General features: G+C 31.7%; 3 protein-coding genes and 1 pseudogene across 3 annotated transcripts in view; 1 reads left to right on the top strand and 3 right to left on the bottom strand.

The window, feature by feature from the left end:
• Positions 1 to 5,113: 5,113 nt before the first annotated feature.
• Positions 5,114 to 6,395, bottom strand: LOC108685572 (annotated as a pseudogene).
• A 102-nt stretch (positions 6,396 to 6,497) lies between these two features.
• LOC108693984 lies at positions 6,498 to 12,831 on the top strand. The gene is made up of 5 exons (XM_018203233.1): positions 6,498 to 6,574; positions 7,658 to 7,885; positions 8,522 to 8,733; positions 10,079 to 10,426; positions 12,489 to 12,831. Exons 1-5 carry the CDS (start codon positions 6,572 to 6,574, stop codon positions 12,829 to 12,831), a joined length of 1,134 nt encoding a protein of 377 aa, XP_018058722.1. The 5' UTR covers positions 6,498 to 6,571.
• Positions 12,832 to 14,720: 1,889 nt separating this feature from the next.
• On the bottom strand, positions 14,721 to 19,523 carry LOC108685652. The gene is made up of 6 exons (XM_018190584.1): positions 19,236 to 19,523; positions 19,073 to 19,183; positions 17,454 to 17,926; positions 15,796 to 16,070; positions 15,418 to 15,710; positions 14,721 to 15,329 (listed from the first exon to the last, which is right to left on the bottom strand). The coding sequence occupies exons 1-6, from the start codon at positions 19,521 to 19,523 to the stop codon at positions 14,721 to 14,723; spliced, it is 2,049 nt and encodes a 682-aa protein (XP_018046073.1).
• Positions 17,875 to 21,978, bottom strand: part of LOC108694913 — a 54,572-nt gene continuing 50,468 nt past the window's right edge. Inside the window, exons 7-10 of the mRNA XM_018204611.1 lie at positions 21,628 to 21,789; positions 21,447 to 21,557; positions 20,660 to 20,844; positions 17,875 to 17,926 (exon numbers count right to left, since the gene is read on the bottom strand). Of these exons, the coding sequence (XP_018060100.1) occupies positions 20,660 to 20,844; positions 21,447 to 21,557; positions 21,628 to 21,789 (458 nt within the window). The 3' untranslated portion in view covers positions 17,875 to 17,926. The remainder of the gene's footprint in view (positions 17,927 to 20,659; positions 20,845 to 21,446; positions 21,558 to 21,627; positions 21,790 to 21,978) is intronic.

The following is a 21,978-nucleotide window of genomic DNA, read 5'->3' on the forward strand; positions in this document are numbered from 1 at the left end:
CACACACACACACACACACACACACACACACACACACACACTACTCAATCAGATAACTATATGATACACGTAACTAGAGATTACACGTAACTATATATAATATATATATAATATTGAGATTACACGTTGCATAATTGTTATTAATTGTTGCAAATACTCTAGATTACTTGTAAATGTGCTTTGGGTGATACAAGATCGTGATATAATGAGCGAGATATCACATCTAATACTGTAAAACTTTAACCTTGAAGTTAGTTGTTAAGGAATAAGATTATTGGCCGATACAATTAAATTGAAATACATTATTGGACAATAAACTTTGTTGAAAATAAAACGATCCATTAAACGATTTAAATATCAAATTTATTCAGATCAAGAAATTATGATGTGTCCAGAAGCTGAAAAATATGATAATTAAATATGGTATTGAAAATAGTTATAATATATTATACACAAACATATAGGAAATGCTTTTTCTCCCAAAATCTATTTATTATTCGTCGATATTAAATGCATTGTGATTATATAAATACAATTACATAATTAATTAATTATTTAATATTTACATAATTATAAATATAATTATATAATTAATTAATTTTTAAAAGTAAGAAATATCTTATTTTTATCAAGAATGTGATGAATATTGTATTACATAATATTTTGCCTCTTATGTCATAATTATCTCTAAAATAATTTTCTTCTATTTTAATTTATTACAATTTATTACAATTTATTGATAGAGATAATTTATGACATCGTAACATCATTGCGTAACTCTCAACGTAGGGAGTTAATATTTATTTTAAATATCTTACATATAATGCGCGTTTCGATGATCGATATGTCAGCGGATGCAAGTGCCACACGTGGAAAACAAACACTAATAATGGGATTAGCGTGGGGCGGCTGGTTGACGGCGATAACGAAAATTGATTTCACCCTTCGCATCCCCCTCGACCACTCTATAGCACGGGGATGCTCCAGTCGAGCGCGTTGACGTTCATGGGACGCTGCGCAAAACTGGCGACACGCCTCTCTCCCACCGGCACATCCCGACGAGACCTCAATAAGCCACACGTGCTCGATAGAACACTGATTTAATCCATTCAAGAAATGATTTAACTCTGTTAATCAATAGTCCTTTCACATTCCGCTAAACAAAAATTACATAAGATTACTGAGTCGTTATAAAATTGTGGCACGAATTTATGACAATATTTTATCAGGCGAGAACTTTGAATTTCAAAAATACACAGAAAGATATTGACAAAAGATCTATAAATAGTTTATGAAAAAAATGAAACGCTTTTTTAATATTTTAACGATGGCTTTTTAGATTTTGTTAGAATATAATTTCATATAATTTATAATATTTATATAATTACAAAAATTATAAAAACAATTCGTGAATTATTCTAATGTAAAAATGTGTATCTGTATTGATCCGTTCAGAGGAAAGTGATAATTTGTAGTTTAATAATTTGTGAAGTAGTAAAAACGTTGTGATCAAGTAATAAAATGTTAGAGAAGCAGAACTTAAAAAGGAACAGACAATGTCTCATGTAAAATTATTTTATGACTAATTTGCTTTAATTTTATTATATTTAATTCTGAATTTTTATACTATCTTCGTCACTGCGTAATATTTGCTTGATTATTGGAAGAGAATAAATAGAATTTCTTATTTAATCCATTTAACTATTGCAACAATATTTCTAAGATGGCTATCTAACGGTGACACTCATATACAAGTGAAAGTATTGCTGAGATTTCGAGCAGAACGCTATTGAAACGAGGAAATGGAGGCTGTGCGAGTGTTCGCCGCTGATAAGGGATGCCCCGCCTACAGCCCTCTCACAGCAGTCACCCTCTCGCGTCCTCACGTAGAATTGCAGGGTCAAGTTGTTGGAGGGCCAGCAACGGTATGAGATTTTAATCTCGGGGATTAAATGGACAAATCGACGGAAGATTAATTTTTAAGGTGCCGTAAAGTGAAAGGATTACCTCGACATTTAATTAACAGTTACGCTACGTCTGTAATTAATCGTAGCTTTTAATTTTTTACGGATTCTGCCGTGTTTCGTTACGCGTGGAGTTTGGATTTGGAGATAAATATACTAGAGAATTATAGTTGTCGGAATATTTATATTTATGTATTGCATTGTCGATGTACTATGAACTTATAATTACGATTCCACGATATCGCTAAATTTATAACACATTTATTGTATAATATATTACAGATATAAATCTTCCGTCTGTATTCTCTCTCTCTCTCTCTCTCTCTCTCTCTCTCTCTCTCTCTCTCTCTCTCTCTCTCTGTCGATATTAATGATTTTCTGCTTTTATCTGAAAATCGGAACGCAAAGACCGCGATAAGAGTCACGTGAATCGATCTCATGCGATGGCAATATTAATACCTTATTCTTATTCATTGACACGCGCAAATTGGCCGCGAGTTGCCAGGCCTGTGGGAAACCGCTACAAAATATCCCCCATTAAATTCTCTGGGGCACCCTAGGGGTGCCTCTTTGTCGAATTTTCTGTAATGTGACTTTCATTGGACTGATTATTTTTCAAATTTTCTTTGTGTATAGTATTGTAAAAGGAATAATATTGTATTTTATGACTATTATATAGAAAATATAATATTACACTTAAATTGATTTTAATTAAATATATAAATTAAATAAATAATAAAAAATATTAAAGAATATAGCGGCTTGATTAATCGAATAAGCAATTTTACAAAAACACTTTATTATATAATAAGAAAGTAATAATATTGATGTGTCTGTAAAATAATTTCAGATATACTCATGATCCTAAACTATATTCATGCGCGCGCGTACATCCTTTTTAATAAAATAAAGAGAAATGATTTTTATGAAAACATCCCCCTCAAAAAAATTTGATAGGTAAATCGGATAGGTATTCTATCGAATGATATTATTTTTAATTTCTAGTTCCAATCGGATATAGATTATCCAGACAAGATATTGAATTTTTTAAATATAACATGTATTTTTTTATTGCATATTCGAATTACAAAATAAAACATGAAACTTTTAGTTTAAACATTTTTTTTGAAAATATTTCTATTGATCTTGAAAGTAAATGAAAAAATAAATTTTATTGTGATGAAAAATTCGGTATCTGGGGATATTCCATTTCTAATCAAAATTGAAAATTGAAGATATTATACCATTTGATAAAGCATACTCGATTAACTTGTCGAAATGTTTAAGATTTCTTATAAAAAAAATTACTTCTTTTTTATTAAAAGAGATTGTATAGGTCTGAGACGTTCTCTATATATATAAAACATAATAAATAATAGTTAACAAAATATTCTTGGAAAAAGTGTAACGATATTTAATTATTAATATATAAAATTAGCATTAAAAAAAAAGCGATAAAAGTTGCATAGTTATATTAGGTATGGGAAAAAGTTCGTGGCGTTTTTTTAATGCCATTTAACGGGAAAAACGTCACAAACTTTTTCTCATCACCTAATATTACGTTGAGATTGCATAGAGTCACACAGAAAAATGAAATGGATGTATTCACGAAGATTTTTCCCAAACAATCAACTTTCGATTAGCCGGATTCGATGGGCATAAAAAACGATGCCCTGCTTAGTATACATTAAGGGTGAGAGATCAGCTCCCCATCGTCAAGTGGCCACCAGCTATGGGTTGTTTTATTGTGACACCTCGGAAGGGTGCTACAGATTTTCCAGAAGGATGCGTCGGGGTGTCATCGTTGGAGCTTGATTAGATAATATCATTCTTGATGCTCATTCGAGCGCCATTACGAGCCAATCTGCGTGGGAGCTGATCTGGTTTTGGGTGAGCGCAATGTGTGATGACTATCTGCAGAAAATCAATGGTAGATACTATTTATCAATTTTAAATTACAAAAATGCATCTTTTCTCTTGACTGATATATTTATATATAATATAAGAAAAAAATTAATAAATTTATATACAACAATAATTTGGAGGAAATCTATATCAAATGCGTGAATAAATAAAGTAATTACTTATAAATAGTTACACATACGTATATCTATAGTAGAGGAAAGCCCTATTATGAGATATCGAGTTCATTTTGGATAAATGCTAGAAGTCCATAGGCAGAATTTAAAAAAATAATAGGTCATTTTGAAGGGAATTTAATAAGTTTTAAAATAATGTTATATAAAATTTAATTCAAATTACATTTGTTTTTGAAAATTAAAAAATGTAAAAAGTGAGCAAATCGCAAAGTCAAAAAATTGTGCTCTTAATATGAGATGCCTCGAAAAATCGATAATAAAATGCGTAAAGTGTATCAGTCATTGCAATTAAAAAACTTCATTTAATGTTTCTAAAATACAAACAAACACAATCATTTCGCATGCGCGAAAAATAAGCACGTGATAGATTATATCCAGAACTCATCTTCAGGTAGTTGGAATCAAGCATCGCAGAAATAGGCACTCGACGTTCATTCCGGTTATCTTTTTTATTATTGTACAATAACATTTATATTTTAGCAACGATTTTCACTATAACATAGGAGCATCGATTATTTCATATTAGAAATATCTTGGGTATCTCATATTACGATTTCCATGCCTAATTTTACGATCATCAAATCTAACTTCTGTAATTCAATATATCCCATATTTTTCTATTAGTACAATCTTACTCTATCACTATATGAAGAATTTATTGCCAAATATTTATTTATTAAATAATAAACAAGATTTAAAGACTCATCTTAATGAAACTTAAAAACATCCAAATTATAAAATCTTGTTTTATGTACAATGACTACAGGCATGATTTAATAATGAATTTTCTACTATATAGTTTTCAATCCAAGAGCAATAAATTCATGGTGGGACCAATAGCGTTTATTAGTTTAGCAGAAATGCCACTATCTCATATTAGACGCCTCTCTCATAATAGAGGACTTTGCTTCATTATTTATAAAAATTAATCGTAATTATTAAATCCTTAAAAAATAAAATATCTCAAGATAATAATTAAAAATAGAAGAATTTGAAGTGCAATGTGGTAATTCTTGTCGAGAGATCGTGTTTATCGCTTTTATAAAAAAATTATTCATCTGTTTTATCGCGAGTAAAGTTGTTGTGTCCGCAACGATAATAACTGGATAATGGTAGCGATAAGATAGACCGCGAAACTTGACACGTATTATTCTTTAGTGTTGTAGAAAGCATCTTTGAAACACATGGCAATGAGTCGAAGCAGGAAGGGGGTGGAGACAGATTTGTTTGCAATATACGCAGGCAAATACACACTTGTGCACAAGATAATGAAAAAAACCTTGCAGCTGTCTTTATGCCTGCATTGAATTGAAACGTATAAATATAATTTAATTAAGCAATGAGTGATTATGTTTATAGGCGATAACGTTTATAACATTAATCTTAGAACACCTACTCAATATTTTTATGATCTATATTTTATTTGCTATTCAATAATAAATTGTATTTTATGTGCTATTCCATAACAGATTATATTTGATTTGTCATTACGTGATGTATAAAAGCTTCAATAGTTTTTTCAGCTAAATCTAGAAGTATTAATAAAAATCTAAGATTATATTAATAATCTATTAATATTTGCATTTTATTATAATATAAATTATTCAGTAAGCGTAAGTAAACATTGGTTCTTGGGACATTTTAAAATATATATTATTTAATTCTAAAAATGTCAGATCCTTTTAAATATATCGGACTTTAATCTTGAAATAAACAGCTTATAAAGGCCACGTGCATAACCCTCGGTAACCTACACGTGTCCTATTATACAGCGGGTAACTTTTTTTATATCGCTAACCCATAAATGTGAAAGTTGTCTGCAACTTAAAATAAATATCAGAAATTCGTTTTTTTATATATTTAAGTCCCAAGATTCGCTTTAATTGAAAATAGAATTTCTCTTACTTTCATTCTCATTGGTCTAATTTCGAACTATAAATAATTTTTTGATTGCTGTTGCCAACAGAATAATTATAATTTTAATTATAATTAAAAAATTTTTTAGTTAATTCTTTTTTAATTGGAAAAGTCATAAATATAAATATATACAAAAATATAAATTTATACAAAAGCTTTAATTTCTTCATAGTTGATTTCATATACTTAGCAAAGCTTGAAAAGTGAAAGTGACGTTGCCATATGTCGTATCTATATTGCTAAACTTTGAATAATGATATTATAAAACCGAGGATCAATGCACAATAAGGCGGAAATAGTCACATTTTCGTTGAATGTATGAAGATGTGATCCGCGTCGATACAGGGATGCTGGATGGGACGGACCTGACACGAGCTCCACCCATAAGCCTGCGCTCCGCCCTCATGAAATTCATTTACCCAGAGGGTTATCCTGGACTCGCGACTAGTTAGATCGACTCTTTCGACATTGGTGTTTCTCTCCATTATAACTACGATGCGCGAACTGTATTGTTCTTCAAATTATTTGTTTTTTAAGTCAATCTCTGTCGTTTAATCTCGTGATACTGTTGAATCTTTTTTCGCGTGTAATATGGTGAGTCTTGACCTCTTTATGTGCCTTTGTGATTGCGTTAAGACATATTTTTCAACCCTTATGGCAAATGGATCTTCTACTTCTATATGTGCAAATTGTGTATTATGTGTTTGCAAAAATATGAATTTCTTGCGCTGTCGTGATGTATTATAGGTTTAGAATTCTTTAACTCATGATTCAAGTGTAAGACATTTTAGCTGAATTTACAATTGTTTTAATCTTTTAAACAGATTTGAAGTTGCAAAAAGCATGTAATGTATGTATGTAATGTATTGTATGTAATACATGTGCATCTACCTTATTATTTATCATAATAGAATGAATAATGTTAATACACGGACATTTTTTAAACAAATTTTAAAAAAGTTATTAATAGCAGTTATTAATAGCAGTTTATTAGTCAGTATATTATATTTATCTTGTAAAAAATAATTAACATTGAATAGACGCGATAAACTGATGTAAACTTATAAAACTTGTTGATTGATAGAGAATTCATTATCCATCAATGATCAGTTTTCTAATACCAGATTGAAGAATAAAATTATGACTAAGAGAAAATGCATGTGTATAAACGGAAACACTTCCTTTTTCATATAAATAAAACTGATATGCACAAAGCCACCGCGAGTGCATACATGACTAATATCGTATGTATAAAGATAAATCGAGTGGCATATATATCTGTCGAATGTCAGGGACAGTTGAAGAGAATGTAGTATCAACTTCCTGTTGACACTATATAACCAATTATACATATACATATACATATATATATATATATAAATGCTAAAAATATATCTTTAATTGGCTTGTTTTATTGTTATTAAAGGTCATTTTATCTTACCGTTGATTTTACCTATAGATTTCGATTGTAATTAATCATGGTATTAAATCAATAATTAATAGATTAGTAAGATAGATTTAGATCAGTAATTCCAATGAGTTTCAAAATTGCAAACATAAAACAATGATTTTTATATTTATTTGTGAACATTAGAACGCGATGATTGGCGTTGAAAAATGATAGCACAATTTCTTGCGTTCGTTATATTTGTTCAGCATACTTATCAATCATTGCAGCCGATGTTAACCTATAGTGGCTGCGGTGTAGGAGCTACGGAGGCCGAAAATGGTTCTCCAGCTGGATCGTTACTGTCTGGTGAAGGAGAGCTCGCGGAAGAAGCTGGCGATTCGCCCGGAACATCAAGAGACACTGAAGAGGAAGCTACGCTTTCCGATGAATTTTATTCCCACGACACAGATGAGGAGGAAGAACAAAGCAAAAGACGTAGAGACCGTTCCGGTTCCGTGAGTAAAATTTAATATCCGCTTTCCTATATTCATTAATTTATATAATTTATTATTAATTAATTTATATAGTGAATTGGATTGGATGCTTTCAGTGCGCGCTGGTGCACATGAAATTAAACCGTTGTATTCAAATTAACATAAAAATTAACATAAAAATTAACATCAAATTAACAAAAATATGTGCTTAATATAATAATAAATATAAAAACGGATTAAACCATGAAATCTTTAATACATTTTATTGTGCTGTCAAGTAAAATCTGTATTTTATAATTTGAATTATTTGTATTGTTCTTTTACACACAGATTAATATATAATATATGTTTTATAACTGCTTTAATATACACTAATGCATCCAACCGAATTCGTTAGACGTTTCAATTATCGTTGAATATAATAAATTTTATACAGGGTGCATTTTCCATTTAACACCCACAAGTCACGAAACTCGCAAGTATAATTTATCCTTGTTTAATAAACAACAATTAAATAAAGTGATTCTACGAGTTACATTAGCGCCAAATTAAAGTGGAATGTAATCATAGTGTCCTAAATTTCATTAGTTTATCCGAAATCCAATAATAATTTACAAATTAAACGATATTTTAATGAAATCCACAATAATCTCGTAGCTAGACGGCATCTCGTCTTCTGGCAGTGGTCATTTGGGATCGCCCACGCCCCGTATAGGTAATTTAGGAGTAAGAAAATTATTTACTAACAGCCGTGAACGATGGAGGCAGCAGAATGTGAGTGGCGCCTTTGCTGAGCTTCGCAAATTAGTGCCGACTCATCCACCTGACAAGAAGTTATCGAAAAATGAAATTTTAAGAATGGCTATAAGGTACAAACATGTTTTAATTCTAATAAGCAAATTATATTTTTTTTTCACTTATATTTCTTGAAGAATTTTTTTAAAAAAAGGGAATATAAAGCATTTTTTTATCTTAAAAGTAATTAGAAAATAAGTAAAAGAATAATATATCAAAATTCATGCATAAGTGCATTTCTATTCACAGGAACATGCAGATTCTGGAAATTCTATTAGAATATTAACAATTTGTTTAAAAAATTAATAAAAAGATAATTAAATATAGATTGTTTTAGTCCAATATTACAATAGGAAATATACTAAAAAAAAACATAATAGATTTTTAGCATCAAAAATTTTTAAACTAAGATTTTTATAAAGAAAAATGGAAATTTTATTAGAATATGTACAATATATTGTGTTGTCCAACAAACATTGTTTTTTAGCATGAATGTATAATTATTTTTTAATTATTTTTACTTGTTTTGTATGTGTGTGTGTGTGTGTGTGTGTGTGTGTGTGTGTGTGTGTGTGTGTGTGTGTGTGTGTGTGTGTGTGTGTGTGTGTGTGTGTGTGTGTGAGAGAGAGAGAGAGAGAGAGAGAGAGAGAGAGAGAGACGTATTCATTATTTAAATTTGACTATTACGCTACGATTTCAAGAAAAAAAATGGCATCAAAGAAATAAAAAAAGAACTTATGATTTTGAGAGTTTTTATAACATTACAATAATATTTTTTCTAAATTTGGTCAATGTCATAAAAAAGTATTAATGTATTAACTTTTAAAATCCATTTTGTTTTGTTGTAATATGATTTTTTTGTTTTTTCCACAAAATGAATTTTAAAATTAAAAATTTAAAATAAAAAATATCTTCTTTAGAAAAAAAATTACTGTAATGTCGGTGTTATAATGTCAATAATCATTGTTTTTGCTATATGTTTGATGCCACTTTTTTCCAAAATTGTGCCGTGATAATTAAATTTGGACAATGGATTCATGTTTAGGAGGTAAAAATATGTCAGAAATGACTATTTATATTAATTACAAAATGATATTAGGTAATATAACGTTATGTTTTAATAGAATTTTTATCCTTATTTATAAAAGTTTTAATTTCAAAATTTTTATTGTTAAAAATCTATTATGGTTCCTTCTTTATGTAATTTTATTATACTAAATAAAAACTTGTATTTTGTTTTCTTTTTGTTCATTTTTTTAAACAAATTGTTATTATGCTAGAATTTCCAGGACTATACCTATATATCACATACAGTATTTAATCTAAATTTTTTAATGATTAGCAAGAGTAATATTGAAGTAAAAATTTATTGCACACCTAATGTTCAATAGTGAAGAAATAATAAATTTTGTTGCACAGGTACATAAGGTTGCTAAGTAATGTTCTGGAATGGCAGAAAAGTCAAGATCGTAATGGGATACAGCACGATGTACGCATCAAATGCGAGTCGCATTTGAACAACCAAAATTCCACATATCACTTGAAGCCAAATGTAGCATTTCTGAAGCAGGAGAAGCTTAGTAACGAAAATTCTCACGTCTTTCGTGTTAATTACTCTACGCAAAGACATAGCTCGCACACGTGTGACAAGAATGGTAGTAATTTGCTGATGATTGCCCCGAGCGGACTCAATACAACTATTTCCGCCGGAAAACGCTGCGTCACACCCTCCATCGTCGTTACTCAAGGCAACTCTTTTTTTCACAGGTGGATTTCACCAAATTAATTTTGTTGCAAAGAAATAGGTGAATTAGAAAAGTTGATGGGTACCCAATTTATAAAGCTTATGAATTCGTAAGCTTTTTAGATTATCAGATTAGAATTGAAAATTTTCTTTAATGGAATAACGTACATAGTTTATGTACTTTAAATTTATAATCTGGCATAGGCGCTGATTTGCGAAAAATATTAAGAAGAGGAGCAATATTGGGGAGAGGGAGGGGGAGATACAATAGTATCCACTTTTTTGCGATACTCTTGATAAAAATAAATCGTTGAAATAATTAAAATCAAATTAATAGAGATTTTAAGAATTTTAGCGATTTATTTCCATCAAGAGCATCGCAAAAAAATGGATAATGGAATGTTGTATAGTCGACATCCATTTTTTAGAGAGCTGTAAGGTATTTTGCAGTTAGAAGAAAAAGGCTCTTAGGCCTTCATTTTTCTTAGGCCTAGCTATTCATAGTCTGTTCTTTTGAGATCGTCTTAAGATTGTACTACTAAGACAGTCTTGAATATAAGAATCAAATATGAATACAACTTTTATGTTCTCTCTCAGGTTTCTCTCTGGTATGTGCAGGGACACTAGGGATATGTTCAAATTCCCGTCTGGATGTTTCCCCGCGTGTCATGTCATCCTTGTTATTTAATAAACGTTAAACAAGGATGATATGATACCCGAGGAGCACTCTGGATGGAAATCAGAACACGTCCGAAGCAACTCATAATCAGTACAACACATGGTCATCCTTGTTTAACATTGACAAACAACAAGAATATAATGATACATTATGTCACTTTGTCATGTGTGTCTTATGTTGGAAGACACCCTAAGATAGCAAACGATATACCAGCGTCGTACTTTTAATTCGCCGCGTCAACGTTATAGCGTATGTCGTGTGACCGATGCTTTCTCGCAATTTTGATCGCAGAAATTATTTGCAATTGTTAAAAAACATTTGTTAAAACATCAAAAGAAAATTATTGAGGAGGCAAAAAGTGATCCACTCTCCCCCCCCCCTTCCCCGTAATCGGTGCCTATGTGTGAACTGGAATATTTGTTCCTCTATAATATAACTAATACGATCGGACAAACAAATTCTACTTTGAATTCTTATTCAAATTTTCTTTAATCAAAAGTTGACTATTAATTAAATGAAGACTCTTTATTTAATAATTAATGATTTCTGGAATAAATAGAATTTAAAATTTCTATTTAAAAATTTCTCAAATTCAAGAATATATAGGATGTTTGGAATTTAAATGTCAAAACTTCGGGAGCATTTAAGGGATCAATAAATCAAGAAAAAATATTCTGCAGAGATACTCGTTTTTGCTTTGTTTTGGAGAAAATCGCAAAAAAGAATTACTATTACTTTAATAAAATCAATATTAATAAAATCAATAGTTTTAATTTTTGTACTTTCTCATTACTTATTCACATTGTATTTATTCACTTGCTTAATGTAAATATTGTTCAAAATATTGACCTCTTGTTGCAGAAACTATATACGAAAACCATATCAGCATATACAACGTTAGAATATATATGCGACATATTGTGACAGGAATAATTCACTCAATGACTTTTGACGAGTAACTGAAGAATTTATAGGAGAAAGGCAGAAATATAAATAAACAAACAAAATTTTCACCTAAAAACGGAATTATTGCTTTCGTGCACGAATTTCAGAGACGATAATATTTCAGAAGCAGTGCGAGAATGAAGCAACTACATTCAGTCTTTTTTGCAATTTTCTCCAAAACGAGCATATTCTTACAGAACTGTTTTTTTAGTTTATCGATCTCTAGTTCTTGAAGTTTTGACATTTACATTTCAAATACCCTGTATATATTTTTGAAATCAGTTTTCTTTTAATTTTTACTTTTTTTGAAATTCCTTAAAAAAAATGTAAAAGAAAAATGTACATAATTTTTATTGACCTAAATATTCGTACTTTTTAAACAAGTTATTTTGTATTTCATTGAGCGTATTTTTTATGCATCATTTTAATTACTAATACTTCTAATTCTATGTTTTTCACAGCAACAGCAATGGAAATCTTATACGTTCTCCATCGAGCGGACGGTCCTCGAGTTTTCCGAAATCACCGCAAATCTCATCGAACACTAGTATAGTACCTAATAGCTCCTCTTCATCTTTGACGGGTAACACATCAGTTACAAACGGAATAGGATTGAGTGGCTCGAATTGTGCCCAAAAAAGGTTTAAGATTGAACGAGAAGAGGAAGACCAGGCATCAAGGGACTGTAGAGCTCCGCCACCACCTGTTCATAATATCCCCGTCAGAAAAAGGGTTAAAGTCACCTTTATAAAGGACCCAAGTTCAGGATTTCGCGGCGATTTGTGCGGTGCAGATCGGAAATAAAACATTAATAAGAGAGACGTCGTTTGTAAACGTATCAATTGTTGCTTTGAGTGCACGCATGTTATGTAAATATTTCTTTTATGCTGTATTTGACAATAATTGGTGTTGTACGATACAAAATTAATAATGTTAAATTAAATAATGTTTAGATCTCTCATATAAGCTAATCTTGAATTAATATATGAACGTTTATTTTCAATTATTCAAATACTAAAAGTACTTTTTTATTCGCACTAAATTATTATATTACATATATATATTTAATTTTGTAATTCATTCAAATACTGATTCAATAAAAATTCTTCTTGTTATAAAAAAACATTTTCTTTTTAAAAATTTAAATTCAAATTGATTTTTTCTAGAGAGAGATTAAACTTGTTATTATTTTGATTGAAAATCAATATTTGATTTAAAAAAAAAACATGTATTTTTTAGCACAATATTTTTTAAACAAAAATTAATTTTATTTCCATGAACAAAAGAATCGTGATTAGAAGACGAACTGAAATTCTAAATCATACAGAAAAGTTTAGACAAAAGGAGCACATTCTTCAAAGAATATTTTATTATCTTTCATATTACATCGTTTGTACATTATTAATATCGCAGTTATGTTTTGAACATCGACATGAAAAACATGAATAGGAAATTTTCAATTACGTGACTCATTGTAAACTTGTTTATAAATATATTCATCAAGTTCCTGCGTCCCGTTGGATGCCATTTATTGTAGAGTCTTTAATAGAATATATACGAACATTTCGTATCCATTTACACATCGCATTATTTTACGATGAACACAATAAATACCTGAATGTTTAACAGTTATCTACAGACAACAATTTCATCGTATTTATCGTAGATTGCTTATATCTTATTAATTTTCATAGATATTCACAGATATTCAAATTTCGTTTTTTTAGTTGACAAAACACAATGACAAAACAAAAATGACGGGTATTGTTCAACACAAAATTAACACTGTACAATTTAAATTTGTGACACACTATTCATAGCATGTAGAGATGGCTCCTTTTGCCTACAAATCAATTGCCTATAGCATCATTTGTCTACATTACATTTGCTGACAGTTCATTTGTGCACAAAAATTATTGCTTACAGCTCGATTGCCTACATGCACTTTTGCGTATAAGTAAAAATTTCAGAAAAGGAGTTACATTCGTGTATTATTGCCTACATGTAATATTGCCTATATGAATTATTGCCTACAAGCACTTTTGTATACAAATTATATATATATATATATACACACACACACACACACACACACACACACACACACACACACACATATATATATATATATATATATATATATATATTATATTTATTATATAATTAAATTACGTAAGAAAACATTTGTATTTTTAAAACAGAAAATTTGTGTTTTAAAATAGAGAATTTGTGTTTTTAAAGCAGAGAGTACATGTAATAGGCAATCGAGCTATAAGCAATAATACATGTAGGAAAATGTGATTTCGTTTCTAAAATTTGTATTTGTACGAAAGTGCTTGTAGGCAGTCGAGCTGTAGGCAATAATTTTTATGCACATATGAACTGCCGGCAAAGATAATGTAGGCAAACAATGTTGTAGGCAAACGGGATCCTCTTCTTTATTCGACATCCTAGAAATGTTCTTAAGACATAAAGTCCTCTTCTGGACGTTTTTAGAATGTCCCTTGGAGGTTTGTGCTGCACTAGTATTATTGACGATTTTGATGAAAAATCGTGTCGAACTTTCTTCATACGGTTATTTCTCCATCTGACGTCGAACTTGTACTTTCTCTTCGTCGAAATGTTAAATATTAATCTAAAACCCTGCGAAAGCGGCATTCGCTTCGCGAAATGCCTGCTCTCGCAGGCATTTCCTATGTTAAGTACACTTTATATCTAGTGCTGTCCCTTTTCGGTTCCGACAATTTCTTGGGAACATATCGTTCGTCATTGAATTCGATCGGTGGCACCGGGGTGGATGGTCGCTCATCGCTCTGGCTGAAAGCTCTTCTTGGCGGGATATCGGGGATCATTCGGGTGCCCTTGCACTCAACACTGCCCCTCTTACCCAGGTTTACGCTGACGTAACTGGCGTCACTGGTACGCGAGTCTCTTTTTGTGAAGTCTATTTCTACGTAACTGACTTGGGAATCGCGTGGTTTCATACTTACGTCCGAATTACGTTTGTTCTCTTTATCCACCAATCTCCTAATAGCCGGTGTTTCTGGTCGATCCCTCTTGAACGTCACTAGTTCCGGCTGCCGGGATGAACGAGACTCTCGTCGGACTATCTTCACATCGTAGTCATCCGAGTAAGTGCGTCGTTCGCGGCCATGAAATCGCTCCGCACTGAAATCTTCACTGTATCGCAATTTGTCATTGAACTTTCGTAGACGCTCGTCTTGCTCATCCGCAAACATTTCGCTTGTTTTGTAAATATTGCGTTTTGGTTTTCGTTTGTCCTCTTCATGTTGAGCCTTGGACTGCGGAAGATAAAATAAAAATAAGGTGAGCTAACTGTTCAAAGTATCAGATTTTACTATTGATCCTAAACAAATTCAACATAGATACCTTAAAGATATCGATTCTGTCATTGAACTCCAAATCTTGACTATTCCTACGAATCGGTAGATAATTGCTTCTCTCCTCTTCGCTGCTGCTCTTGCTAATCCAAGTGTTCTCCCGAGAAGTCCCTGCCCTCTTCGGCCACTCGTTCTCCGTTTTAAAATCATATAAGTCGCGCATACGTTCGCTAAGTTTACTTGCTCGTTCGTCAGTGTCGACATAACTCAAGGAGCGATCTTTCACTCGCTCATTAGTATCGACAAAACTCAAGGAGCGATCTCTGCCAATATCTAACTCATCTGTAATCAAACATTCAATATTATTAAAGTAATCTGCATAAATCGAGTGCGTGTAATAACTCGTAAGAATGATTGCTTTGCATACCTTGTCTTTGTAAACGTCCTTTCTCATTCTTTACCGGGGAGAATTTTCTGAGAGGTTGCCATTTGGAAGCGTCCGCGTCCTTGCGCGATCCTTCGTCTTTTCTGTCGTATTCCATTACGGAATCTTTCCTCTCAGGATTTATCCTTGGTATAGGTGACGGACTTTTAGTAAACGTCATCCATCGGGTAGCCGCGCTCTTCGTGATTTCACAGCCAATTCTCGCAAGGGGAGACGTCGCTCGATAAAATTTCGCATCATTAATGTTTGGTAGCCATCTGAGAAAATTATGTCGAACTTTTGCCTCAAACATTTATTTATTTCAATTATATATTAACGCATATTCACGCAAATGCAAATACAAAGTGAAAATCTCATATCTCTGATAAACATGTGATCATCTATGATTAACTGCAATAAATTACTTCAACACAGCACTGCTTGATAAAAAAATGATCTGTTTCAAAATTAACAACTTTTTAGTTTTTTAAATTTTGAATTGGAATAATATTTTAATTAGGATAGTAAACATGCTTTCAATTATAATATTATTATTATTATTATTATAATTATTCTTTAAAATTATATATCATGTTTTCAAAATTCGATCACTGCAATCCTAGTGTAATATAAATTTCATCTTTTGTCGGAGTTGTAACACTTTTTTACATAAACACATTTTACATAAGCTATAAATGTTATTTTTCTTGTACTTTTATCTTTGTACAAATGTTATTTTACTACTAATACATTTTTACAAAAATGTATTAGTTGTTAGAGTCAATTTCTTTTCATTACCTAAATACCTAAAAAATGCTAATTTTTTAAACAATATTAAGTAAAGCTAATTTTTTTCTTATGTCACTTTTCTGTCAATCTGGCGATATAACTCAATGAGAATTGGTGAGCTTCGTTTTTAAATTTATATTCGTTTTTCGTCACCACAGCAAACTTATTGATTTATTAAAAATATCTGTTGAAGCAATCTATTGTATATAATAATTTTTTATTTATAACTGAATATTTTACATGTAACTGAATAAGTTGAGCTTGTTTTTGATAGCTTTAAATAAAGAATATTCAATTATTAAATTATTAATGACTTAAAATATACTAGAAAAAAGTCGCAAAATCAATATTAATTATCTATGCATATGTTTTTCAGAGAAATAAAATTTTTATCATAAAATTCTCTTTTTTCAAATATTATCCCACGTAAATAAAGAAGAAGGGAATACATTTGAACATTAAAACAAACTTTTACGAACTTCGAAAATTCTCGTTATTATATCGAATAACTATTTTTATGAAACTTTTAGTTCAAGGTATGAATCATAAATATACGATGAGCGTCACAACGTGAAAAGATATTAGCGACTAGTTCCGGTCGATGGAGCAAACCAGGCACCATTATGTTTTCACGTTGCTCTGCACTCAGTTCTTGACCAACGTGAATTTTCATCGACAAATTACGAACACCGCTCGGCTATACAGAAGGAAAAGGCGAACGAAGGAAGCAGAGAAATCTGACCGAAACTAGACGCCATTACCCGTTGGAGGTTCCGTAATGACTATCGTGTTCAATCGCGCCTACGAATCTCAACTACAATCCCGATCACGGCATTTCTCGCTTTCGGACGTGGAAAATGTGCGCGGTCAACCTCGTGGCGATAGATTGCGGGTCGCTGCAGTCCGTGTGCCTTCGCTGTTCAGTGATGCTCTTCTCTGGCCTCTTAAGAATGGTTACGTCGGTGCTGTGACTCCTCATGGTGTAGTGAGATCGACCGACGACCTCGGGTACAAGTCTGGAGGATCGATTGTTAGTTGATGAAGGTGATTTCGTTGGCCATTTCTCAGCATCCTCAGCCGATTCGTAGATGCTCTCTTGCCGTTCATCCCTCGACAGTCTCTTGGTCACCCCCGATTGTTGCCCCCGAGGTACATTCTTTGGTAGTGGCATCCACTTTGAAGTATCCAATTTGCTGGTGTCGCTGATCTCTGTGTGTCGACGTTCCTCCACTCGACGCTCCGTATATTTCTTCAGACAGTCCACGTCCGCGCTGCGGCTACGCTGACTTCGCGGTGATCGAGATGGTCTTCGTAATTGCCCGTTGTTCATCGGGCCGGCCCTTTCCTAAAGTTTGAATAAACGCATTCGTCGAGAGATATTGCGAGAGATCGCGCTTGGGATCGCCGTATTGGGATAATATGCTTTTAAATAATATTTTAAAACTAATATTTTTTGTGACTTTGAGTGACAGGGAATTAAACTATTTCATTCGTAAAGAGAATAAAAAATTTCTCAATGCAGTTTTATAAAATATATCTTTTAATCATGTCTTTATGTCTCTCTTATAGCTTGTATACTTTATATTTATAATTCTGATAATATATGAATTTTTTATGTATACATAAATGCCTTTTTTATAATTATATTACGATCCGAAATAAAGTTTTATGTTTAATTCATGTCAAAAATGGATTGAAGATTACATAAAATATCAAGGGAATGTATAAAGTATTAAATTCTGATTTTAATGAAACTTTGTATATATATATATATATATAGATTATATAAAAAGATGAATTTAGAAAATATTAGTTGCGAAAAACAATTTAAAAGGATGAAATCATTCCTTATATGTAGATCAAATAGCACAACGCTTATAAAGTGCCAAAAAAGTGATTATATACTTTTTTTAGCGCTTTGTTAAAGCTTTGTAAGCGTTGTACTACTTGAGAGGTAACGCGGGTTTTAGCTTTTTTCGTTATATTTTAAAAATTTAAAAATTCGAGATATAAAAAAATGTTTTGTTAAACTTTTACAATAAAATTATCTCTGTTCGTCCACATTAATAATGTTTTTGAAAAATAAAAAAAAATTTTCATTAAAAAAAATTGTTTATTATAATATTATCGACGTAAATAAATAGAGCTAATTTTGTTGTAAAGCTTTTGTATAACACATTTTTTAATATCTCGAATAATTTCGAGATATAATATAATGGAAAAATTGCTTTATCACATAAGGGGTGATTTCATTCTTTCAAATCGTTTTTCTGTCGCATGCAGCACTCGGATATTTTCTAAATTCATCTTTTTATATAACCTATATATATAAAGGGTCTTTTAATAAGAACGCTCGATTTTTAAATGTAAATAAAACAAGTTGTGTGTGAAATATCCACTCAATTTTTTTTTATTTGAAAGAATATTTTATGGCATTAAGTATGGAATATAACGTCGCTCAAATGTCCGCCGCGGCTTCGCTTGGTGATACGTATTCGGGCGGTCCAATTTTCGATGACTTTCTCGCATAAATCTGAATTTGCTGGATGGCGTTTATGTTGACTTTGAGAGCATCAATTGTTTGCGGTTTATTGGTGTAGACCTGCGATTTAAGATAGCCCCAAAGGAAGAAGTTTAAAGGCGTTAAATCGCACGATCTCGGTGGCCAATTCACCGCCGCGCGAGATAACCATGCCCTCAAATCGCTCGGGCAGAATGTCCATCGTGGCATGCGGTGTGTGGCACGTAGCGCCATCCTGTTGGAACCACATGTTATCAGTATCCATATCATCTATTTTAGGCCACAAGAAGTTGCTTATCATCGATCTGTAGCGCTCGCCGTTGACGGTTATGGCAACGTCCGCTTCGTTTTGGAAGAAGTACGGACCGATGATTTCGCTAGACCAAAATCCGCACCAAACAGTGACTTTCTCAGGATGCATTTGGAGCTGGTGTATCTCGCGTGAATTGGTATCATCCCAAATTTGACAATTTTGCTTGTTCACATATCCATTCATCCAAAAATGAGCGCTAAAGATGATTTGTTTGGCGAAATTTGGTTTAACTTCCAATTGCTCCAGAACCCAATCAGCGAACACACGGCGTTGTCTATGGTCGTTTATCTTAAGTTCCTGGGTCAGTTGAATTTTATAGGGGTGCAGATTCAAATCCCGACGCAAAATTTGCCAAGTTGAAGTCGCAGAAAGGCCAAGTTCTTGTGAACGATGAGAAATTGACCGCCTCGGGTTTTCCCGTACATTCTCACGCACAGCAGCGATGTTTTCAGCAGACCTTGCGTTCCGGCGACGTACTGGTGTTGGCTGATTATTTATCGAACCGGTTGACTCGAATTTGGCCACCAAACGTCGAATAGTCGACTCGGCAGGACGGTTGTGGCGAGGATAAAAATCACGTAATGCGCGAAACGTTTCTCGAACGGAGCACTAATTTTGATAATAAAATTTTATGATTTGTACACGTTGTTCAACACTATGACCAAGGTGATTCCAAGATGATTTGCCATACACTACTAAACAATTCATAACAAATTTGACAGATGTCACTTTAACAACATGGCTATTATCTAACAAATTTCGAGCGTCCCTATTGAAAGACCCTATATATATATATATATGTATATACACAAAGTTTCATTAAAATTAGAATTCATCACTTCGTGTAGTTCCCTTGTAAGAGCAACAATATGTGAGATTATTATTATAAAGATTTAAATAATTAAGTTAATTAACTTCTTTATTATAGAGGAGGATAAGGAATGGAGGAAAGAAGGGATAAATCATTTAATAAACTCCTAATAATTTTTCATTGAACAATTCAATTTTTTCGATAATTGAATATTGCCTAGTAAATACACGCAATGTATTATTGATAATTCTAATATTTCTACTAATAAATACAAAGAAAAAAAAACGAGATTTTATCTCAACTGAATAAAAATATGTGTTGCCGCATTGATATAAAGGCAACATCATTCATAGTTTCATATGTGGATCGCAAAATCGAACTTCGTTCAGCAAGGAAGACCAGCGTTGATAAGGAGGCGCTTGTCGGGGGTTACCTAAGTAAGATGGAGCTTGGCGTAATCCGATATGTGAAGAATTCCGTGCTCCGCGGATGCGACATGCAAACTGGCGCCGCACGCGCGTGGATTGATCTTAGAATTATGCAGCTCGGTTATTTGAGTGCTGCATGCGGCCGCAGGATCGCCGCTGGTTTCTAGACTTCCTACCCAGAATTCATTCCCTGTAAAAAGAACATCATTGTCTTGAAGAGAAAGATGTTGATAAAGATATCTCACAAGTAAATTTCAGAAAACGTCAGACATGGATTTTTCTCAAATTTTTATAATTATTTCTTATGTCAAAGTATAAAGAAAATCTGTCATTAATTAAAAAATACAATTTAAAAAAATTTTTTTGTATTTGACATGTTTAAAGTAGTATTTTTTCTTAAGAATAAACTTATATCCGATTTTTTAAAGCTCGACATATATAGAACATAAAATAAATAAAATAGTTATAGAATAAAACATAAAATAAAATAAATAATAGTTAATAATAGTAAAAAAAACGGTTCTATTGACAAAAAATATATACTGTTTTACATGTGTAAAATCGAATATTTATATAAAACAAAAAAATTTTTTTTTAATTGAAAGACTCAGTTTAAGATAAGATTCAATACAGATTTCTTCATCTTCATACTTCAACAAAAAAACAGATATAAAAAATTTGAAAAAATGGGCATCTGATGTTACCTAAAGTTTATTTATATCAGCATTGATATTAAATAAATGATACTTATTTTTAGATAAATAAATAAATAATGAAATAAATAATTTAAACCTGGTAACGTATTTCCATCGCTAGCATAAGTTACAACGAGGAGTTTACTTGAATCTTTGGCTCGAAACAGTCTGCTGTGTGGTTCTCTCAGAGCAAAATGTATTTTTATATCTAAAAATAATCATTGTGGTGTATAAAAGTTGTAAGCATATTTATATTTATCCGTTCATTAAATACTAACCACCTAGATAATCGCCGTTTCCCGCACCACCGCATTTCTGTTGCCGGAAATAAGCAAACATAATATCAGAAACGTATTTGAGCTTTTTGTTCATCTTTTTAATGGCGATCTCGAATGTTTTCAGGAAGTAGACTTCCTGATCCTGAATTACTTTCCAGACACCTGCCAATAATTATTTAATTAATAAATAATTAAAGAGAACAATATGAAAAATAATTTCAATAATTTATTATGCATTTAAATTTTTAGTCTTATAATATAATGTTTAACTTTATAATATTTAATTTTAATTTTATGAGAGAGAGAGAGAGAGAGAGAGAGAGAGAGAGAGAGAGAGAGAGAGAGAGGGGG

This window comes from Atta colombica, unplaced genomic scaffold (genome assembly GCF_001594045.1).
Source record: "Atta colombica isolate Treedump-2 unplaced genomic scaffold, Acol1.0 scaffold1, whole genome shotgun sequence".
NCBI classification, from domain to species: domain Eukaryota; kingdom Metazoa; phylum Arthropoda; class Insecta; order Hymenoptera; family Formicidae; genus Atta; species Atta colombica.

Bases quoted from the DNA above. Each gene is read 5' to 3' on its own strand.
- LOC108693984 (XM_018203233.1), top strand. The intron at 8,734-10,078 runs GTACAAACATGT...TTTGTTGCACAG, and splicing joins ATTTTAAGAATGGCTATAAG to GTACATAAGGTTGCTAAGTA. The intron at 10,427-12,488 runs GTGGATTTCACC...TGTTTTTCACAG, and splicing joins GGCAACTCTTTTTTTCACAG to CAACAGCAATGGAAATCTTA.
- LOC108685652 (XM_018190584.1), bottom strand. From the start codon at position 19,523: ATGCATCCTGAGAAAGTCACTGTTTGGTGCGGATTTTGGTCTAGCGAA. The intron at 15,711-15,795 runs GTATGCAAAGCA...GTTTGATTACAG, and splicing joins AGGACGTTTACAAAGACAAG to ATGAGTTAGATATTGGCAGA. The intron at 15,330-15,417 runs GTATCTATGTTG...TATCTTCCGCAG, and splicing joins ACAGAATCGATATCTTTAAG to TCCAAGGCTCAACATGAAGA.